At 39.3% G+C, this 22,460-nt stretch overlaps 1 protein-coding gene across 3 annotated transcripts in view; it reads right to left on the bottom strand.

Annotated features, from left to right (window-relative positions):
* b3glcta (beta 3-glucosyltransferase a) overlaps nt 1–22,460 on the bottom strand; it is a 54,604-nt gene that overhangs the window by 10,002 nt on the left and 22,142 nt on the right. For all 3 annotated transcript variants that reach the window (XM_029446988.1, XM_029446989.1, XM_029446990.1), the window contains exons 4-10: nt 14,793–14,902; nt 9,692–9,768; nt 8,942–9,053; nt 6,682–6,818; nt 6,513–6,576; nt 5,437–5,568; nt 1,216–1,285 (exon numbers count right to left, since the gene is read on the bottom strand). In XM_029446988.1, coding sequence (XP_029302848.1) covers nt 1,216–1,285; nt 5,437–5,568; nt 6,513–6,576; nt 6,682–6,818; nt 8,942–9,053; nt 9,692–9,768; nt 14,793–14,902 — 702 coding nt within the window. The remainder of the gene's footprint in view (nt 1–1,215; nt 1,286–5,436; nt 5,569–6,512; nt 6,577–6,681; nt 6,819–8,941; nt 9,054–9,691; nt 9,769–14,792; nt 14,903–22,460) is intronic.

Here is a 22,460-nt window from a genome sequence, read left to right as displayed (position 1 = left end):
GTGAGGCTGTACTACATTACTATAGCACAATACAAAACACTATTAAATCTGTCCATAATGGAGCAGAGACCTAGCACTTTATACATAACACATTATTTGTGTTATATGCTATTTATAGTTTGTTTTGTTTCATTTTGTACCATGTAGGAATAACACTTCTTTCTTTTGTTTTTGTGAATATTTGGAAAAGTGTGTTACGTGCGGATTGTTTTTGACAAAATAAAACCAACAAACCAAACTAGTTTGGACTAGAAACCATTTTTCACAATTTTCTTTTTGTGTTTGTACAAAATGTACACAGAGCAACAAGTGATTATGGGATACCAGTGTTTCTCATTTCTTTTTGTTGCAGTATGAAAGCACCTAATAATTAATTTAGTTATGAAGGTTGAATCTTTCATACTGTCACAGTAATAGAGCTACCATGCAAAGGAAAACGCTGTGACCATATCAGATTGTTCACCATATTTTATATTAACTAGACCACTGCACATTTTCATGTCCTCGAAATTAAATGACGAGGATCGTTGTTTTCATACTGTTGTATGTAATCACTACCGATAAAGAAGATAGAAGAAGCCCTAACATTTTGTGAAAGTGACATCCTAAATTAAATACGAGGCTCTTTCATGTATATCGCTTATTGATCCAAGCTAACCTTTGAATGTATAAATCTAATATCCATTTCCATCTTGTCTACATCTGAAACCGATAATGGCAACTTGTCTGAGGAAACGGTAATTAAGGTAATTAGTGTAATTACTTTTGAGCGACACCCTTTGAATGTAGTGTACAATTTGTCAGACCCCTCTGAAATGAATCTGCAATTTGATCAATTGACTGAACCTGATACACTTGTTCAGGTAATTAGAGAATGGGATTTACTGTAGATAGCTTAATGCTATCAGAGCATTCAAATGAAGAAAATAAATCTGCAGCATTTTCGGATGATTCCGGGATCTAGGGTTGCACGTAATTAAGTACTTCAAGGTTTTTTTTACTAAATAGGCCTACAATCAAATCCTTTCAGACCTAATGGTGGAATAATTTAGCGAAATACTTTATTATGACACTGAGGGAAAGCTCTTACACAGTCACACATGTCAAAGGTAAAACAAATCCATTACGTGTAAACAACAGGACAAAAGCATGTGCCATCTAAAAGGGAAATTGTGCATCTTTGGCAGATTATGTGAGAGTGGGAGTGTGACTTACCTCTTTCACTGTGAAACTTCCTACACGTTTTCACAGCAACAAATATATCTTCTTTATTTACAGGCTCCCCCTTTGATGAAAATAGGAGACATGAATCAAACAAATGCTCACATGAACATACCACATACATCACATGTGATTAAGACAGAATCTATTTTATGTGGCCAAATGGTTGAAATGGAATTTTTCCGGCTATAATAAGTGTCAAAGTGATCTGTGGGACTTATCTTCAAAGTGAAATTAGAATTGGATATTTCTGTAAATGGTCCGAGGTCATTTGGCCGTCTGATTGTCTTTAGCTCTCCCTCGAAAGTAAAAACATACAGCAGCTGATAACACTGCAGCTTATGTAAAACATTCAGGACTTTATGCTGAATTAGGTGCAAAATGTAATAGCCTTGGAAATGAAAAGACAAGCAACAAGTGAGACTGGGAAAAATGATAAATGAAAGGGATTACAAAACTAACATCTCTGAGCCCTTCGTTATTACATAGTCCGAAATGGAAGAGGCTGAATGCTTCTTTTTTTTTTTCCACAAGCTCAAACAATCGCACAGAAAGAGTCACTAAATCAACATCAGACAGAATGCATAAAACATGCAACCTACATTAAAACTGTCATCAGCTGCTGCACAAACCATCACTTCTCCAATATTTGTAGACAGGATGTGATGTACAGTCCTGATAAAGCCCGAGCATCACATAGAAACCAAGAGCTGGATATTTAAAAAATAACGTACAAATTACGGCTGCAGCTAATGATTATTTTCATTATTCCATCCATCTACTGTTCGGAAACAATTGCTTACTTACACATGCAGCACCATTGGCTTTCATTTGCAGTCCAATTGACTATCTTTTAGATCTGTTTTTTTGTTTTCTCTAGCCACTCCTGAGGGAACTATCGGGCTCTTTAGCTGATTCCATGCTCCGCCATCTCCACCAGCTAGTCATTAACTGTGTCTGTTTGCTGTTTTCATTATGAGAGCAGTGAGAGGGAACAAAAACAGCAAAGTTGAGGGTCAGACAGCTAAATAATTAGCTGGAACTCTCTGCAAAGCTACGTAAAGCAGAGGAAAGCTGCAGATTCAGGTGAAATGTCTCTATCACTACGCATTTCACATTTAAGAATCTGGAATTAACATCACACCATCAGGCTGCACAGATAGTTATCCACAGGACTGTCAGGCTTTTAATATTTGTGATGAAGTGCTGTCTGTCTGAGTGTGTAAGCACCGTATGTTGACCTATGACCCAAAAAACCTCAAGGCAGCTCAAAATACATATTTTTATTATGAGCTTATTATGAGCTTTAATCCTCTTTTTATGAAATGACTCATGTCTGATACAAATTTGAACAGGCCTCTGCAGAGATACGCAACACCACAATAAGTTTATTGCCTAAAAAAAAGAGGTAATTTGTCGATTGTCGTCCTTCGCCTGCTTAAATCTGCCCCTTGAGCCTCTTGAGGCTCTTGACTCCTGTGCTGAAGTGGCCCCCACTTGGCAATTTGTCTTGCAAGTGTTTCGAACACGGACCGATTACGATAAGTCTCCTCTTGTTTTGTGATGTGAACTTCTCCCCGAATACTTAATGAACCTGTGACCTTCATGTTTCTTCACCGGCTGCTCGAGTCTATGTTTGCTGGTCAAATTAATGCAGTTTTATGAGGATAGTGATTTTAAGGGAGGTAAAAACCACATTTCAGACCGCAACAAACATGCATCAGACTCTAGAGCACATATGCACGTGCAGTATTTGATCTGAATCTCAAATGAAATGATCAGATTGGATTGTTTTTCTGTCAAAGAGTGGAGGGAAGAAAAATCTGAATAAGGAAACTTTCTGCAGCAGTTCTGGCTTCCCAAATTCAACTCACCTCACCCACTCTCAACACAGCTACACTATGAATATGAAATACCATGTGGAAAAGCCAGGTCATATAAATAATATACTGTCATTTTACAATAAATGCAAGTGCACCGTCAATCATAATTAAAGTAGACTGAAAGTTCTCTCTACATGACACTGCAAGTCGAGACCTTACTTTCTTTGTGTGCCAATAATGATATCTTTTTCCTCAGCCACATCCCCCCCAATGGCGCCTACTCAGATGCAATGCAACATCAAGTATGGCCTCAAGATAGTGCCAATTATTTCCTGCAGGATTACTCTACGGTAAGAAACTGCCTGCCTCGTAGACATTTCTCTCTTGCACATAAAACCGATTATAATATCTCCTCTCTGTATTATCTAATAAATAGGAAACCACACAGATCAATGCTATTTTTGTAATAAAGCCTTCATTACACTATGAGAGATGATACATATTCAATTACTTTTTGAATTACACAGTGTAGCACCAGTTCCCGACAGTATTGCTCCCATTTGATTTATTTAAATAACACTTTTGCTTCACATTTTACATTACAACAAAGAAACAACACAGCCAGCTTATTCACAAGCAACAAACATCCTTTAGACTCTCGTGATTTATTTAAAATTCATCACTAAATATGTGCTCATGTAACAACCTACTGATGAACATGTGTGTAAGATGGCTGACAAAAGAGAGACAGAGGATAAAGCAGAATGATTGAGACATTGAGAGCTGGTTAGTCACCAGCTGACAACAGAATTGCACTTTCCTTGGTCCAAACACGATGAAAGCATAAATCTAACAGAAGAAGCTGAAGACCTGTTCAAACTACTTCCAATGTTAGCACTAGCTGACACCACGTCAGCATTGGAGATGACTAACCTTCAACACATTTAGATGAATATAAAAAATAAGTCAAAAAAAGTCTGAAGCAACTGTAGATGAGAGGACGCAAAAAGATGTTGCTTAGCAACGGAGGAGTATTTTTTTTCTTGACGGAAGACTGTTAAATTTAGCAAGCAAACCCAGACTCCTGTCTTTTTAGGTTTATGCAAAATGTTCTACTGAAAGGAGTATAAAGGCAATAACACTCAAGGCCGCACTGCACCGTGAAATATTGGTGCTGTTTGGATGTGGCCGTGGCCACGAAGGCCGAATATCATGCATCATCACAGAACTGCCAACATCTCGCAGTGAAGCGCCCTCGGTTTTATGTTGTTTAATTTTGTTCCCTTACAATTTCCTGGGAATTGAGGACGACAACCTAATTGATGAGCACACAGAGGAGATACTCACACACAAAGCAGATACTCACACACAGAGGAGATACTCACACACAAAGCAGATACTCACACACAGAGGAGATACTCACACACAAAGCAGATACTCACACACAGAGCAGATACTCACACACAGATACTCACACACAGAGCAGATACTCACACACAGAGCAGATACTCACACACAGAGCAGATACTCACACACAGAACAGATACTCACACACAGAGCAGATACTCACACACAGAGCAGATACTCACACACAGAGCAGATACTCACACACAAAGCAGATACTCACACACAGAGCAGATACTCACACACAGAGCAGATACTCACACACAGAGCAGATACTCACACACAGAAGCAGATACTCACACACAGAGCAGATACTCACACACAGATACTCACACACAGATACTCACACACAGAGCAGATACTCACACACAAAGCAGATACTCACACACAAAGCAGATACTCACACACAGAGCAGATACTCACACACAGAGCAGATACTCACACACAGAGCAGATACTCACACACAGAGCAGATACTCACACACAGAGGAGATACTCACACACAGAGGAGATACTCACACACAGAGCAGATACTCACACACAGAGCAGATACTCACACACAGAGCAGATACTCACACACAGAGCAGATACTCACACACAGAGCAGATACTCACACACAGAGCAGATACTCACACACAGAGCAGATACTCACACACAGAGCAGATACTCACACACAAAGCAGATACTCACACACAAAGCAGATACTCACACACAGAGCAGATACTCACACACAGAGGAGATACTCACACACAGAGCAGATACTCACACACAGAGCAGATACTCACACACAGATACTCACAGACAGAGCAGATACTCACAGACAGAGCAGATACTCACAGACAGAGCAGATACTCACACACAGAGCAGATACTCACACACAGAGCAGATACTCACACACAGAGCAGATACTCACACACAGAGCAGATACTCACACACAGAGCAGATACTCACACACAGAGCAGATACTCACACACAGAGCAGATACTCACACACAGAGGAGGCTCGGTGCTCAGAGTGGTGGCACAGTGGCCGGTCTGGGGAGAGCCCTCCGGCTCAGTGCACAGCTCAGGAACAGCAGTGAGATGTGGACCGTTCCCATTGTCCCAGATATACAAGGCAACCTGGAATAACACAGATTGATCTTTTCAAGTTTTCCAGCTAAGGACAAGATGCAATCTACAATCTATTAATGCTATGTTATAAACTTAACAGAAGAGATGTGGAATGTTTTCTGTCTTCTTTCATAGTGAATACAACTACTTTGCTCTCACAGCAAATGTAATATTCAAGAGGACTTGAGAAATGTTGAGTATCACTTTACCGCTTTCTAATAAAATCTAGGATATAGTATAACTATTCTACAGGGGAAGCTCCAGACGTTACAGTAACAGAATATGTAATGAGGAGAGTACAATCAGTGCCGTCTGAATATTGGCAACTGTCTCACAGAATAAGGAACTACAGAAACTGGAAACTGATGTTTTGCCGATTTACAGCCTGGAGCTAATCTACTGACGGTGAACTGGATTGACATTGAGGATTCATGCAATAATTGTCTGTACGAGATATCGCATGCTTGTGATGTGCATTTTAGTGTTTGAAGTCCCATTAATCCGCAGAAATACAACTTCATAATATTTTTTAAAACTTAAAATTCCTTAATTCCATCTCTCTTTAAAAAAAGATGCATCTAAAAGAATATACGGTATTGTAATTGGATCTTTAGGACTGAGCTCATGCCGTCTCTAACTGAACCACCTTTCACAGACTGAGCTTGATAAATCTGATGCTGTGTTTACTCAACGAACTCCCTAGATGCCCCCCCGACTGAATTTCAGTGATAAAAATAAGAACCTCAACGCTGCACCATGACAATTTCCCAAACTAATGAGATTTCACTTCAAGGTTAGATGGATTTCATGACTCTCTTTCTTTGTGTAAATAAATTATAGTAGGTTGGCACCGGCTTGAGTTTTTAAAAAATGTCTGAAAACCGGCAGCCTCATAATCGCTGTCCAGACACAACAGGTCTGAATGTAACCGTGTGACGTGCGTGTTATCTCACCTCATGTTTCAGGTCAATGGTGAAGTCGGATTTAAGTGGCTCATTTCTCACTTTGTCTGCAAGCCTAAAATAATAAATCAGAGATTTTTAGTTGATATATGAAATAAATACTAAACCTTTCAAAAAATATTACTGCTGTGATAGAAACAGATTTACTGCACAAACTCACCGAACAACGAGGGAGGTGCTTACGGCCCAAGCAGCAACGAAGTCTGGATATTTAAAGATGGAGGGTTTCTCTGCAAACGCATAGTGATGGATGATGGTCGACTCCTCGTCATGGAGGGGCTTACCAAGAAACCACTCCTGAGAAATGAGAAGTACGAGACAGGATGTCAGCGGGAGTGCAGGTTACTACTCTTTACTGTGAGATTTTAATGTTATTTTATTCTTTTAACCAATAACATATACAATAACATTGAGCTCATTTGAGACAGACATAGACAGTCACCGGAAATGATTTCAAAGATGTTCTAAGTTTGTCACTGCCTGTGAAAATAATGAGATTTCTTTATAGAACAAAGTTTAAGGCTCTATTCATAATTCTTGACGTATCTGGAGTAAAAGTTAAAAGGAATAATTTCAGGATATTGCTTATTCGAGTGGTATCACTCTTCTCATACAACTCTCCACCAGACAGCAAATAAGCGTATTTCCCAAAACTTTAAATTTCAATGTATATGCAATGAGGTTATGGGAGCTCATGTAGTTATTCCACTAACAAAATATCTTTATTTAAACACACTGGCATGGTTGCAAGTTTATTAGATACATCTAGCAGCAACGGTCATCCAACTTTATGGTCATTGTGGAAGCTGTAGTTTGTGGTGCTGTTAAATTGTATTGAGGTCTTTTTGTCTCGCTTATCAAAATACAAGGCTGACCACAATGCCCTGTAAATCGTGTATCCATCGTCTCCTCCTCCTCAGGATAAGGTTGTGAATAGTCACATAATGAATAATGAATTCCATCTCCGACATTGAAGTGAAATACCATGCAGGGTCTAAATAGTCCAAAATGACAATAAAAAAGGTTTACATTTATTATTTAGCAGAGACAGACCAAAGCAAACTTCAATATTTGATGATTTACATCAAAGTGTAATTAACATAATGTGTGGCCCTGTGTCATTTAAAAGCCAGCTCAAACTTGTGTTGAAAGCTTGTCAACAAGTACAAAGAGCAACAAAAAAAAAAGTTTTTTGGAATGTTTAAAACATTAATTAACAAACTAATTATTGATGGAGAAAGCTATTGCTCAGCTTGATTAAGTGAACATATTTTCATTACAACCCCAATGTATGATTTTCTGACTGATGCATTTATCCGACACAGAATATATATTCATCCTACCCCACCGACCCATATGGAGGAAAAATAATTGTGGAGTGGAGACACAGAGCTTAAAGGTTCAATGTTGCTCCTCCAAAGAAATCGGCGGCATTATTTCTATTCATCTATCTGTACTACTGGGGCTATACACACTCTAATGTTTATATTTTTGTTGTAGCAGTTGGCATATTTATTGTATTCTAATATATTATTTATATTGTGTATTGCATTTACTCCTGTGTAAAGCCTGTCAGCCAGTCAGTGGGAAAGAATACCAAAATTCGACCAAACTGCTGAAACTCTGAGAGCCGATCAAAAAACATCTGCTATCTTCTAATCCTCACGTGGGGCTGATCCATCGGTGTTTACTGGGCACTAATGTTAACCGGGGCTGTAGTCTGTGTAACATTATGTAAATTTGTTTATTGGACTAAATCCAAAGTGCGAGAAACTAGAAAACGGCCGCATATTTGGCTCGTCTCATCATAGTGCGGGTGGATTTCTCATTTCTGCCACTTTGAATGTAATCAAATACACAAACTATAAAACAGACACAGAACATGGCTGTAATATTTACAAGCGAGTCAGGCAGCTGTACTTCTTCTCCCTCTGTATTGAGGGCAGACTGGAGCTACAGTGACTCACTATCACCTCTAGAGGAACAAGTGGTATTACAAGACTGAAAGGAGCGCAGCTAGCTGTTAGCATGCTAACTTCAGTAGATATCTCTGCAACACAACACAGAGACATCTTTGACACAACATCAACACTGTTACCTCTTCACATTCTGTTGATAATGTTAGTGCATTGTTTTTATGTTTTAAGTTTAAATTCTGGCAGATCTTACACATTGAACCTTTAAGTTAGGTCTACAGCAGAGGCAGCAGTGACACGTCTGACAGGTTACAATGTGAGCTGGCAGGGCTCAGTGCAGCTCAGCAGCTGAGGAGAGCTGAAGCTAAACTGATACTGCACTGATTGAACCGATGATCAACTAAGCTGGAGCTTTGGTCTCGCTGATGAATTTGGCATAGAGAAACAGAGCAACACAGACAGACAGAGAGGGCTGGAGGTTTAGAGGGAATATTGAATACTTACCTTATTCTTGTCAAATTTTGCAAGGACTTGAACCAGCTTAGTCATCTTCACATTTGTTTCCTCCTCAAGAAATACAATCCAGGATGAGTTTTCCCCGAAGGAGTAGGATAAGCTGAACGAACACAAATACATCATCAACATAATTAAATAATGAAACGAGAATAAATGGAACAATGCCATGCACACAAACTCTACACAAACTGTATTTTTATTTTTTCCATTTCAGTCCAGTCTGAGGATCTATCTAACGTAGGCCCCTGACCATGTCAGATCAAGGCAGCCGCACAGTTCTCCCTTGAGGGGAGAAAGACACAAAAACCTCACAAGCACACAGACTTATTGTAGGGCGGGCGTAATGATTTTGGCAATACATGTCCTCAATCTTTATGATGGAGGGAGAAAACAGATTCAGATGTTATTTCACACCTCCCCAAAACAATTTTTGAACACACATTGGATTTTTGAGAAGGCCCAAGCATGTAGACAACTGTAACTAATGTCATTATGATGCTGTTCAGACCACAGGATGACTGCAGCAATAGGCTTATTGTTGCAGTTATAGACAGCATTAGGAAGGCGTTTATCATAATGTGAGGCAATCGATCACGGTTATTGTGTAGATAATAGCTTCTCACCAATCTGTGGCCCTAAAACTAAATGTCTTCAAACCCAAAATATAACCTCGAAAGCTCAACTGAAGGGAGACTCAATGTTTCAGACACTCAATACTGAGAGTTCAGGGATACTTACTTAGGCAGCAGAGGAAGGATACTCCAATCTCCGTCATGATCTGATAAAGTGTGAAGAAGCAAAACCACCGGGGGTTTCTGAAAGAAACACCACACAAACCAGAGATGAGGTGATGTTTATTAACAGTTACACACAGCTATGGACAGTAAACATTTATGCAACAAAAGGAACATACAGTGGCCTGTTGTTCAGAGAGACTGTACAGTGACTGGGACATGCTTCAGAACTGGCTCATCAGCATTGACCTTCCAGTCAATTACTTTTTGTTAGTTTATTAGTTTTTGCCCATTTAATAAAAATCACATACACTCTGCATTAAAGCAAACCATTTTGCAATCCAGGCTGGTGTGTTTTACACTTCTTAAATATATCTTTCAACTACTCTACGCAGACGAGCAGTTTTCTATCCATGTCTGTAAGATATGAAAATAAATTAGCAGACTCCTGAATGCTAAAACTTGCTTGAGTTGTTTAATCAGTGAACATTAAGTCTGCCGTTATTTTTGTTAATGAAAACATTATCACTGCTTGGTAATGCAATTTGAAAAATCTGCACTGCTTGAACAAACAGCAATACTGTGTTATGGTGACAACATATAATCACTGACTACAAGTGTCAACAAATATAATAAAAAGACCACAACCAACAATAAATGTGTCCTCCAAGCATTGCCTATGTTGCCAAAGTGTGATGTTCCAAAGATGTTCATTGTTGTCCAAAAGCTGATCCCTGTTATACGGGCATGTTCCTTGCACACCTACAGTAAATCAATGGTGAAGTGCCACTTTACTATTGGACCTGACAGCAACAACAACGCATGTAAACACAATTTTATGAATGACAATAAACCTGGGATAATTCATTCTCAGTGAAAGTGGGTTGTCTGGTTGTCTTTCTAGTCAACAAAGAATACAAATGTGTGGATGGGGACTCTGGTCAAACTCAAAAGGTGTGATTAATTTGGTATAATGCTCCTGATCACAGGATGATATTAAAATGGTCACAGGTTCGCTGAAATTTGCCTACGGGAACAGAACACATAGTAGAAGCTGTTTAGACAGTAAAATGTTCGTCTTTTTGTTAGGGCGACGTGAGGAATCCCAAACATTGTGTCAGTTGTCTTACACTATGACACACTACACGTGATAAAATTACATTTAAAGTAAAGTCGATTTCATATATATATATATATATGTAGCAAAATATCACAAATTTGCATCATTTTCATTCACAACATCTGTTTGGTTGGGCTTTATCAGGCTTATATTGTGTAGTCTGACCTTGGCTTGACTTAGTTTTTGTTTGTTTGATCTATCAGTGTGATTAGTTGACAATAGGAAGAAGTCGAATTAATTCAATCTTATCTTTTAAGGAGATAAAGCTTGCAAACACACTGGTATTATCCTTTAAAACCGATATTGCCTTCAGGGTTGCTGCTCTTGCTTGCCCTTACACTAAGAAATAAACTGCCAATAAGACACAAATATCATTGGACACAAGCACAGGATATTTCAGGACATGGACAGTGCACATATAATCATATTCAAATAAGAGGAATCATATTTTTGCAAACTGTTCTATAGTGAGGACCGAGAGTAGGTGTCCGAGAGAGCCAACGTTTCACACTGCGAGGAAAACAAAGCAGCAGAGCGTAAGACCCTGGGGCTCATTACCGCACGGTCCACTCATCATGCAGGAAGTCAGGGTGAACAGTCTCCTCTCAGCCATTCTGTCCAATGTCAGCCTGTTTGATTTAGGGGACGAGTCTGACACTGTTTACACTTATTAAACCCTATTAGTATGTTAGCTCCTATCAAATATGAGCTTTATCTTAAAGCTAATGGCGTAATGACACCAACCATGTTTTATTTAACTGCTCTCCTTGACGTTCGCACTATTGCGGTTGTATAGAAAGAATAACTTAGAGAAATGTTAAATAGAAAAAGAAGAAACGTTGTCGTCAGATAATGTAATCTCTTCAAAGAGCTATTGGCATTCCTGTAATGAAGGAGGCATTCAATAGGAAGAGGATGATTATGTTATGGCAAGCTGCAGACTCTTCAACAAATAAGAGCTGGTCTTCGTGTAGACATGAATAGGACAGGATTGCTTGGTGACTTGGGAAAAGATGGGGGTCACTGAGACCAAGAAAGCTGTTTTTACCAATAGGAAGGGCTGGAGATCAAAACCACTTCAGTGATGAAATAGTCAAAAAGGACATTGTTGATGTGAGTGAGGGCCATATCTCTAACTGAAGATCAGTTCAAATATTTTCATCCGTGGCTCCATGAACACAATGCTTAAGATAATACAAGTGAAAGCATTATGAACAGTGTATTTCACTATCGCTGCTAAAGGTTTCTGAGTTTAATCTCATTCTGTTGTACACACGTCTCTGTGGATATGAACATCGGCTAAATGACAAAACTACTGTGTAAATGTAATGTGAATTCCTCCCAGAAGGCACAATGTCAGACTGCAGGAACATGGGCTGTGAGCCGCAAGATAAAATACACAAGTTCCTGTCTGTGGGAGGTTTCGTGATATCCACAGATTTACACAAAGATAAAAACAGAAATATGTGCCGAGGGTAAAAAGGCTCGGAGACAGACATACTGATTGACTCCGTCTCGGAGATGCAGGGATCAGCGCATGGATCTTCAACTTATCACTGATGCTGGCCTGAGATTTCACATATTTAGCAACACTAAGCCAACCTTAAATCATTTAGGAAGCTTTCAAGCTTGAAATAGTTTTGTATTGCATTGCTTTTGTTCATCATTCCCCGACCTACAGAAAAGAAAAGCCAAATACGACTGGATGACGACAATTAAAACCTGAACCTTCTGCCTTGAGTATAGGACTATGACTCAAAGGTTATTTCAGTTCTCTAGTGTCTCTTGTTGTTGATTTCAAGAGATTTTCACTACATTACAGATTTCTGTGGCAATGCACCACAACATACTGTACACATCAAGCATGTTTACAGCTAAAAGCCAAGCAAATCTCTTGTATCATTGGGCTTTGATCCTTTTCCTTTTAGTAACCCACAAACACCCTAAACAGCAGAATTAAAAGCTTGAGTGTGTGTAGTGCCTCGGAGGTGGGAGTGAATTGGTGGAGGGCAGGCTGTAACTCGTGTCTGGCTTAAGAAGTTGGGGGTGGCAGTATTCAAGATCAACTGCAGAGTTTACACTATCATCTACTGTATTATAAACGTTTTGTGCTGCATTTTCCTTCTGTGAAATCCAGCACTAACAGTATGCCACAATTCAGACACAGTTTTCACATGTATAAGGAAATTAGAAAGTGAAGTATTAGTAAATAAAGTTGTCTTTCTTATGGATTTGGCCTTTTGCATTTGGCAGTCCATTCAGCTTTTCAAACTGTATTTTTTCAATTTGGTTTATCCTCTATACAGATCTTAAACAAGATGCAAATGTTTCTATCATCGTGGGTTTTCTTTTCCGAGGAGTCTGCAGCCTTGGTGGAGGTACAGCATGCGCCGTCTGATTGCTGATGTACACCTGAGGCTGACGGTATTTTCACTCTGATCCTGTGAAGATAACTCATTTTGATCACAAGTCTTTGGGTCTTATATCTCTTTGAAAAGCTGTCAAGCGTTTACTGCCGCCTCTTTGAGAAGTTGCTGATTAAAACTCTCCCTGGACTTAGTTTGTGTAATTGCATGCAACAGATACTAAAACGCCAGACATCTCTGAGATCATAAATGCAAACACAACATGATGTGATATTCATATCGTCTGTCGCTTCTTATAAAATGTGATGTCTATTAGTGTAACAGAATCTTTTCATGGTAAATCTTATCGACTAGCACACACTGATGCCACTATTCATTTCAGGAAACATGAAACAATCTTTCCAAACCGTGGACAAAATCCGCCTTATTTGATTTAAATAATAATAATAATAATAATAATAATAATAATAATAATAATAATAATAATAATGGTATTTTGGACTTTGTATTGCTTGGGGTTAAAAGTAAAGGATTTCAGTGTGGCTGTAGTGAATAAAGAGAAAAGATAACAGAGAGTACTTTTCCAAGGGCATGGTATTTAAATGGTGTGGCATACTAAGTATTCTCAAACCACAACAACAACACTAAACAGACAAATAATGACTCACTGTGATTATTTATATATTTTTTTCAGATAAAAAGGTGTGTGTCATCCAGCAGTGGAGGACACCGAGACAACAAAAAATCTAAATCTAAATCTAAATTGGTCCCTTGCTACAGGAAACACAGCGAGCAGTTCCTTCATCTAATTTACTATAATAATGTCATTAGTGATGCTGCATTCAGTATTTAACCAAATGGAATAACTCCTGTATTACATCTGGCTATGATGAGATTTAATGAACAGAAGTAAATTGGCATTTTGACCTATAAATGTTCCCTGTGTCTTCCATTGACATGCTGCTAATGTGCTGACTGATATTTTACAAATTGCATGAAATAGTGAGCCGTTGTCAAATAGAAAATACAGTTTTTCTTTCCTGCAGCTTGTTTGGAATATCTGAATTATAATCAGGAATTACAATATTCATTAAGATGCACATATGACTCTGGATGATCATCACTTATTATTAAAAATGTTCTAACAAGAGGCCAGAAGTGGAAGGTTGATTTGCTGAGAAGAGTGATATATCTGAAAATCAAGGCTGCACAAATGTCTGGATTTATTAATTACATAAAATAATAAGCGAGCACATGATCTGCTGTCGCGAGGAACTGAGGGTGTTGCATATTTCAAACTACACTTTGATATTTTGGGCGCAAGAGCTTTAATATGGAGGGTACCATGAATAATTCTTCATACTGTCATTCAATATATAAAATGATGAGTATTAAGTAACAGTGTAACAAATGTCAAAGCCTTTTTCATGTTTAACTTTCTCCCAAATGGATTCCAATGATTTTTAAAGTGTACAGCGTACAACAACTCATATTTAGATGTGAATTGTTTTGCTTCTAGTGATGATCGTCACCTACATTTTGTCTTCTAAAATGTATGTGAGCTTTTCATGTGCTCTTCCAAATAAAAGAGCATATGTGCATGAGTGAAAGAATCTTACCTCTGTGAGACCGTGTGCCTGCTGCAGTAAGTCTGCTCTCCGTCTCTCTGCCTGCCTCACATGGAAGGAGTTGCTTTGGCTCTGGATGACGAACACTATCTCCCGCAGGTCTGGAGGAACACAAAAGGACAGAGATGTGAGACTGCTCACACTCTGTGAAAAGGGATTATGGCCATCGATGACCTTCTGAGAGCAAGACAAGATAAGAACCGCAGGTCTGAATAACTGAGGTGGTTCTGCTGATCTCCATTATTGGCCTGGTGATGATAACCAGCACATCAAGAGCTTAATTGGCTCAGGGAGAGAGTATGTAAATGTCACAGCCCAGACTGTGTTACTTAATAAAAGATTAGCAGTCAGAAGGGTCTTCCTCTGAGATGCCATAACACCTAAAAGGTTGACACGGCCCAGCTGTCCACTTCTGGCTGAGCAGCGTAACTGCATTGACAGTAAAACTCAGTATTGTTACTGGATGTTAAGGCCAAGGTTAACAGTGAGCCACTTATTCAGTTTAAAAACGGCTAATATGGGCTACTTCAATGCTGACAATGTGCTCAGATACCATCTTTGTCATTGACTCAGTCTGCTGCTGTTCCTCTTCATGTGAAACCCATTACAAGGCAGTAATACTGACACAGCTCAGTGAAGAATGACATTGGCTGCATAAACATGTTCATATAAACCCGGTGGCTCTCACGACCAGTACAATCAAAACTAGATCAAGAGGGGGGAGGGAATAAAACAAAGAAATCTGTCATTCTGTCTTTGGCTCTGTACAATTACATTGGACAACTCCTAAATCCATAAGCTGTCACTCAAATCAACCTGAAGTCTGCTGCACCTGGCTGGAATGAAACAAAAAGGCTTCTCAAGATTTTAAAGCCGAGAGGTTGGAGCCAATATTCAGCACGTACGAAGAAAAGCAGAAGAGAGTTTTCCTGCTATAACAGGCAGCTCAGAAACCTCCCAGTGATGAGATGTACTGGGATTTTACTTTCCTCTTTTTGTGCTCAAACAAACAAACAAACAAACAAACAAACAAACAGGCTTTGTGCCAAACAACTCTCACTTGCTTTCAATGTTTTAATTAGCTACTTAAGTATGTGTACAGAATATAGTCATAGAGGGTATACCATGTCATTAATTATGATTACCAGAAGGAAGTTTTCCCATGAAGCTTTGCAAAATGTGCAGAGTAAGTGTAGTTTAGGGTTTCAAAACATAAATAAAGTAACAGCCACTACTGACAGGTCTCTAATCTTTCCAGTGGAATAGTGCAAAAGCAACACCAGGAAAAAGGGGACGGGCGAGTGCTGACAATGGCAGGATTAGATGGATTGCCTCCTCCTCAATTACACTACTTGAACCTTTTCCCACCCTGGGTTCTCATATTAGCAGCGGGATCAGGGGTAGACACTGTGTCAGGGTACAGTATCTGTGTCAGATCTTTTTTAATTAAGTGTTGGTGGGTGTGTCGCCCCTTTGCTTTGCTGATAACAAAGATCCCATTGATCCTGGAGCCCTGGTGAGGGGGGGGATTTACTTACTAAATCTCAGCATGTCCATCTCCCAACAGATCTAACCTCCTCCGAGAGCTGAGCTTAGAGAGTGAATACCACTACGCCACCTCTAAATGTCCTTCTGCTGCGTTTGCTAAATGAATGACTGTGTGTGTGTGTGTGTGTGTGTGTGTGTGTGCTTTTGGTTTCACAGAAAGCAGTGCATTTTAAAGCCCCAGGTGTGGTACAAGCCTCCTGATACTGCACAGTACAGCAATAATACCAGCTGCATGTTGCCAATCCCTCATTGCGAAGATAAGGCATACCCCCCTATCTCAAAGCAAAGGAAAATCCGGGTTAAAAAAAGAAACTAAATTAAGACTAAATTCACTGGCCTCGTCTTCACACTAATGGGTTTCGATTAATCATCAAACAACGGGGAGAAAAGGTAAAATCCTTCTTCCTTCACCTCCATCATTCCTGTGTCCTTCTCCTATCAGGAAAAAAAGAAATCACCTTTGTATACTACCTTGACACTTATGGCAGCCCATGATAGACTACAATTATGCAATCAATACGTCTACCGGTATTTAATTATAGGGAAAATATTTAAAACAATACCATCGGTGCCAAGGATTCCACAAAACACCTTTCTATTGAATAGGTGAGATTATCTAAGCATGCTTCTGGGCTGAGAAGAATATGAATAACAAAACATGATCAACACTTTGGCCGTTCCTCACCCTTGCATTGTTAGGGCATTATAAGAGGATGTTAAAGGGAGAGTTCACCCTAAAATCAAACCCTCTTACCTGTAGAGATTTTTATCCATCTACATTGTTTTGGTGAGAGTTACAGTGTTGGAGAAATCAGCCGTAGAGTCGTCTGCCTTCTCTCAAATATAATGGAACTAGATGGCACTCAAAACAAAAATACATTTGAGAAACTAAACAGTGATGTCTTTTTCCAGAAACCATGACCTGGTTACTCCAGATAATCCACATCATTTGTTGGGCGCAGTTTCATGTTGGAACTATTTCCTTTCTACTAAACTACACACGCCAACCGTATCACCGCGCAGACGAAAGCGTGCATCTACTCGATGGTTGCTCGGATATTTTGAGTGGTGCCAAGGCATAACTACTGCAGATGGTTGTTAGGGCTTTGTTATTGTGCCAATTGGAGGTATTTCAGGTCTTCAGAGCTGTTGCTGCAATGGCCCCACGACTATATGGAACAGTGTTTTTTCTTGATTTTTTAAAACTTAAAGTTATATTTGTGGTTTGGTACACTTTGTCTAGTAGTTGTTTATATAAATCATCATGGTAGTGGCATGGCTCTGGGGTAACTATGGTCCATGGATGATGGATCCTGCTATGGTGATCCTATAATTTTCCTCTATTGCCATCATCAATGTTCACCTTAGTATTTAGTTCAAAGTAACGTTAAGTACAGAGCCGCTCGTGTGGCTGTAGACTAACTATTGTACCCTTTTCTTTCTCCTGTAAAGCACTTTTACAAAGCGCTATATACATTTAGTTTGCTTTCCTTTTTGCTTTTTACTTGCCAGTTGCTATCGTATCTGGGTAGTCGCTAGGTGTTTGCTAGGGAGTTAGCGGTCACTGCAATAGTCGTTAGGGTGACTCTGGGTGCTTGACAGGGTATTTAATGTTTTTATGGTTATTTTGTTTTCGGAGTTACAGAAGTAATGCTATTAGTACCAGCAGTATCAACTCTAGTTGTAATAATAGCAGTATTCCCGGAGCTGAAATTATGCAATAAATTAATCTGCTTAATAGTAGGGCAAGGATGTGAAGCAGCAGCGTGGTGCCAAACATACCACAAAGCTCTTTTTTGTTGGTTAAGTGAAATCTAAGGATGCCTCTTGGCTGAAAAATAATATGCCGCGAATGAAAGAGATTCAAGATTACTGGGGAGATGAAGCTAAAACCCCGGTCACATTGGAACAGATGATTTTATTTTGCCAGGCTGATGGAAGTACAAAGCATGAGTCTAGTGTTCGTTTGTCTCCCCTCACACATTCAGTATTCCACAGGGGCCACTACACAGAAAAAAACTATCAGCCTTGAAATATATTGGATGAAATGAGACACAAGGGAATTCTGCCTCTTTCTCTCTCTGATCTGACACTTTTCTCAATGCCATCCTTGAAAAGGCCATCGGCAACGTCTGTGTGAAGGCTTTTCTGCATATAAGAGGGCAGAGGATCAGCTTGATTGAAGAATCAAGGGCGATAATCAAAAACGTGGTTGTATTTCTTGGTGTATACACGCATACAGGAGGGTGTCGTAAATATCTGCACTTGAATGTAGATCGTGTGCTCTCGTAGTGGCCTGGCCCTGCAGTGTTGTCACCTCATTGACACAAATCAATAGTGACACTTCCTTAGAGCAGGATGGCAGACGTTGCCAAGTGGCAGAGGAGCTGAGAGCACACTGACCTCTAGGCACTCCTGGAGCTCTGTCATCTCCAACAGTGTCACAGAGCAGGTGTGTGTAGCCACAAAAGCTGCAACAGGAAAGTTTTATTTCAGCCTGGAGTATCTCCATCTCCACAGATAAAGAAACAAACGTCGATGGCAAGGCAACCGACAGTGAGCATGCACAAATGAACGCATGGGAGTTTGGGACGGCAGCATTTGAAATGTATTTGAGGATTCTGAAAGAATAAGGAGCGGCGTAAAGAGGGAAAGAAGATCAATAGTGTAATTTCAATGACAAACGCCTGCAAAAGTCGAGAGAGATAAAATTCTGCAAGTGGGGCCATTAGGCTGTTGTGGGAACAATGAAACTGTCATGACAGATCCAGAGCTCTTCATTGCCAGCACATATTCAGAGATGACAGAGGATGTCAATAGCTCATTTCCATAGCCTGACTTTCTCATCCAGCAGCTGATTGTGCTGCTGTAAAACCTGCTACACTCCAATGACTCACATCATTGGACTCCCCGAGACAAGATGGCTTAGAATCATCCTTCTCCTAAAAAGTCTCCTCCATCTCTCTCTCCCTCACGTCCAAGATGGTGCATCCCAGAGACATACTACGCCGAAGAGAATTGGGTTGCAGTTTCCTGACCAAACTAACCATGACCGTCACACCAGACAGCACAAGGATTTAATAGCCAATTCACAGACATCCGGTGATATTCAATCTGGAAGCCCAAATTCAATATTTCAAACTTTTTAGTCTGTCGAGTTTGATTTAACCGTATAAAAATAATTCACCTTCTCTATAGGCAATCGTCTGGTGTGGCACAGGCCTATGTCTCATGCAGCAAGTGAAACGATTTGCTATCAACCCTCTACTCATATTCATGCTGACTTTTAATTGCCTTGAACACCATCAATAGAGAGCATGGTGTATTTAACTTTCAGCTTACTGCTAAAAAAAGGTCAGTGTCATAAATATCTCTCAGTAAGAGAGGAAAGAGAGTAGACAGAGAGGGGGCAGACAGAAAGGGAGTGAAATGAGGAAGCAAACCAATCGAGAGAGAGATAGGGAGATGCACAAAGATTGTAAAAGAAGAAGAGAGGAAGTGTGTGCGTGAGAGAGAGATAAAGAGAGGTATGCACGAGGGGAAAGCTATCAGAGGCAAAAGTCACTCTCCAAGTAGTAACGCAAACACACACAAAACAATCACACAGGAGATGCAACACGTAGATGTTTGGGAGAAAAAAAAAGGGTCTCTAATCTGTGCTAACCACACTCATTACAGGTTCTCTCGAGTTCATGACTCTACGGACAAGTCTGCTGAAGACTAATGAGAGCTGAACTCAACCCTTAAACTTCACTTCGCATCAATAATTCAGGAAGCTAAGGCAATTAACGCTTAACAGATTCCAGGTTTTGCTTACAAAACTCATTCACTATCGATAATTGTATTTCTTGACACCACTTTAAAAAAAGCTGTTTTCCTAATTTCTGAAAAGTTGATTTGTTTTTGAAAGATGCAGCATTTCATTCCCCATACATCAATATACGCTTGTACCGTTTGTGACAATTCTAAGGTTGGATGTGTCGTGTTCAGAATAATAAAGAAAGAAAAGCAGAAACAATAGAGGTGGCGTTGAGCCAGGCATGAGGAAAGGGTAAGAGACAGAAAATAAGGAAAAGTAAAGTGTTATATAGTGTTAGTTGGTACGCAGGAAGAGTTCATTCAACATCTTGTGAACATTGTACCTTTTTGAAGATGCAATGCGTATGGCCTGTAAGGGGCTGGCTCCGAGCCACTTCATGAATATAATACAACTGCTGAGGGGACAGTAGCACTGCTTTCCTAGGTGAAATAATTGTTGCAGTGACAATCTGATTTCAATTCTGGCACACCTTCTCTGCTCTCAAGCCATAACATTCATTGTTTGTGGCACATAGTTTCCCTATGCCCTCAACTATCAAACACTATACTTTAAAAAGAAGATCCAACTAAGAATAAAAACTGCTTTTGTCGATGTACCTTGCATCTGCTTTTTGCTGGAACATTTGTCTTTCTCCACCATACAAAGAACCAAACCTTTAGTCATTTCTTTCTACAACACCAGAGGTGACAATCTGATTATAGTGCTATTCCCTTAAAGTCGAAGAGCAAAGGTTTATTTCTATATTTGCAACAAAGTAAAAAATAAATCATACAAGAAAACACAGATACATGACTAGAAGAAACTGTAAAGGAGAAGCAGAAGAAGAGGCAGACAACACTATTTCTCCACCATTGCAGCACCAAGACGGTTTTTTTAACAAGGATGTTTGAAATCCTGATTCATGTCTCTGTATTCATGTTTCTTTCCACTTACACATACCACTAAAAGGAGATTTAGTTACTTGGAGAGCACAAAGTATGTCCCATCAGAATCGAATTTGAACCGTTTTGTTTATTTTCTTCTATTTCATACATGTTCCACAAATCAGTGTCTCCCTATCAGTGGTTCAAGACACAATCTGTGCAGCAAAACAAGTTTAAAAAGTCCCTTTTAATGTAGGACTTTCCTAACCAGGTCTCAGTAGATCTCAGTGTAAAATCCTTTAGGAACAAGATGCAATCTGAAATCTTGATTGAAAAAAAGTCAGTCAACTGTAATATATCAGATCAAGACGTGTACATCGGCACTGCCTAAAATGAAAAAAGGTACAGAATATAAAACCATAAGCAATACATTACTGTGGTCTGGATGAATGGCTGGATTTAAGTCAATTCTGCCTCTTTTAGACATTACATAATCGCCTCACATCGAATTACTTAAAACAGCTGAGCTTGGCATACAAAACTTTAATGACTTTTCTCAATTCATTAAAGTGGCAATAGACAAGTTTTTTTGTTTTAACTTATAGTTATATAGTAAATGCTGATTGCGCAATGTAATGGAAGTATGACACCATCTGCGTTTAGATTGGTTCCCTAGAGTAGCTTTCACCGTGCAATGTATGCATGTATGTATGTATGCATGTATGCATATATGTATGGATGTATGGCTGTATGGCATGTATGTATGTATGTATGTATGTATGTATGTATGTATGTATGTATGTATGTATGCATGTATGTATGCATGTATGTATGCATGTATGTATGTATGCATGTGTGTATGCATGTGTGCTTTAAACCAGGAGCACTAAGTCAGAACATGGGACATGAAATAAAACCACCTTCTATACTTAAAAAATTGAAAAGGTTCTTGACAATTTCATTCTTTCCTGTGACTCCTCTACTGTGAAACTGCATATAAAACATCATTTTAACTATTGTACATTTTCTCTATAAATGAAGTGAATTGAGTGAATTGATTGGGCTAGACAGCCAAAGGCCTTACACAATTTGGGTTATAATGATGTCTATTGTATTTTGTGAAGCTGTAGAATATGAGCTCGTTTTGATACTGTATCCTTTAATATAAACTGATTTAGAGAAGAAAAAGGAAGATGTGGTTTTAGTGTTATATTTCTACATTGATGAACTGAATTTAATGAGCAATTGAAGAAGTGTATTCTTGTTGGCTAACATTTATGCTGGCACGTTGAAGCTACAATAAAATGTGAGAAAAACAGACATTTGTTGATTGTGCTGTTGGAGATGCATGGTACAATCAGGAAGGACTTGGGGCCCTGGGCACTCATGGAGAACGTTTTTAGCGCTCATATTTTAACAATTCAGTTA

The sequence above is a fragment of the Cottoperca gobio genome, chromosome 13 (genome assembly GCF_900634415.1).
Source record: "Cottoperca gobio chromosome 13, fCotGob3.1, whole genome shotgun sequence".
Taxonomy (NCBI): Eukaryota; Metazoa; Chordata; class Actinopteri; order Perciformes; family Bovichtidae; genus Cottoperca; species Cottoperca gobio.
The sequence above is the reverse complement of the archived record's forward strand: the minus strand, read 5'-3'. Positions and strand labels throughout refer to the sequence as shown.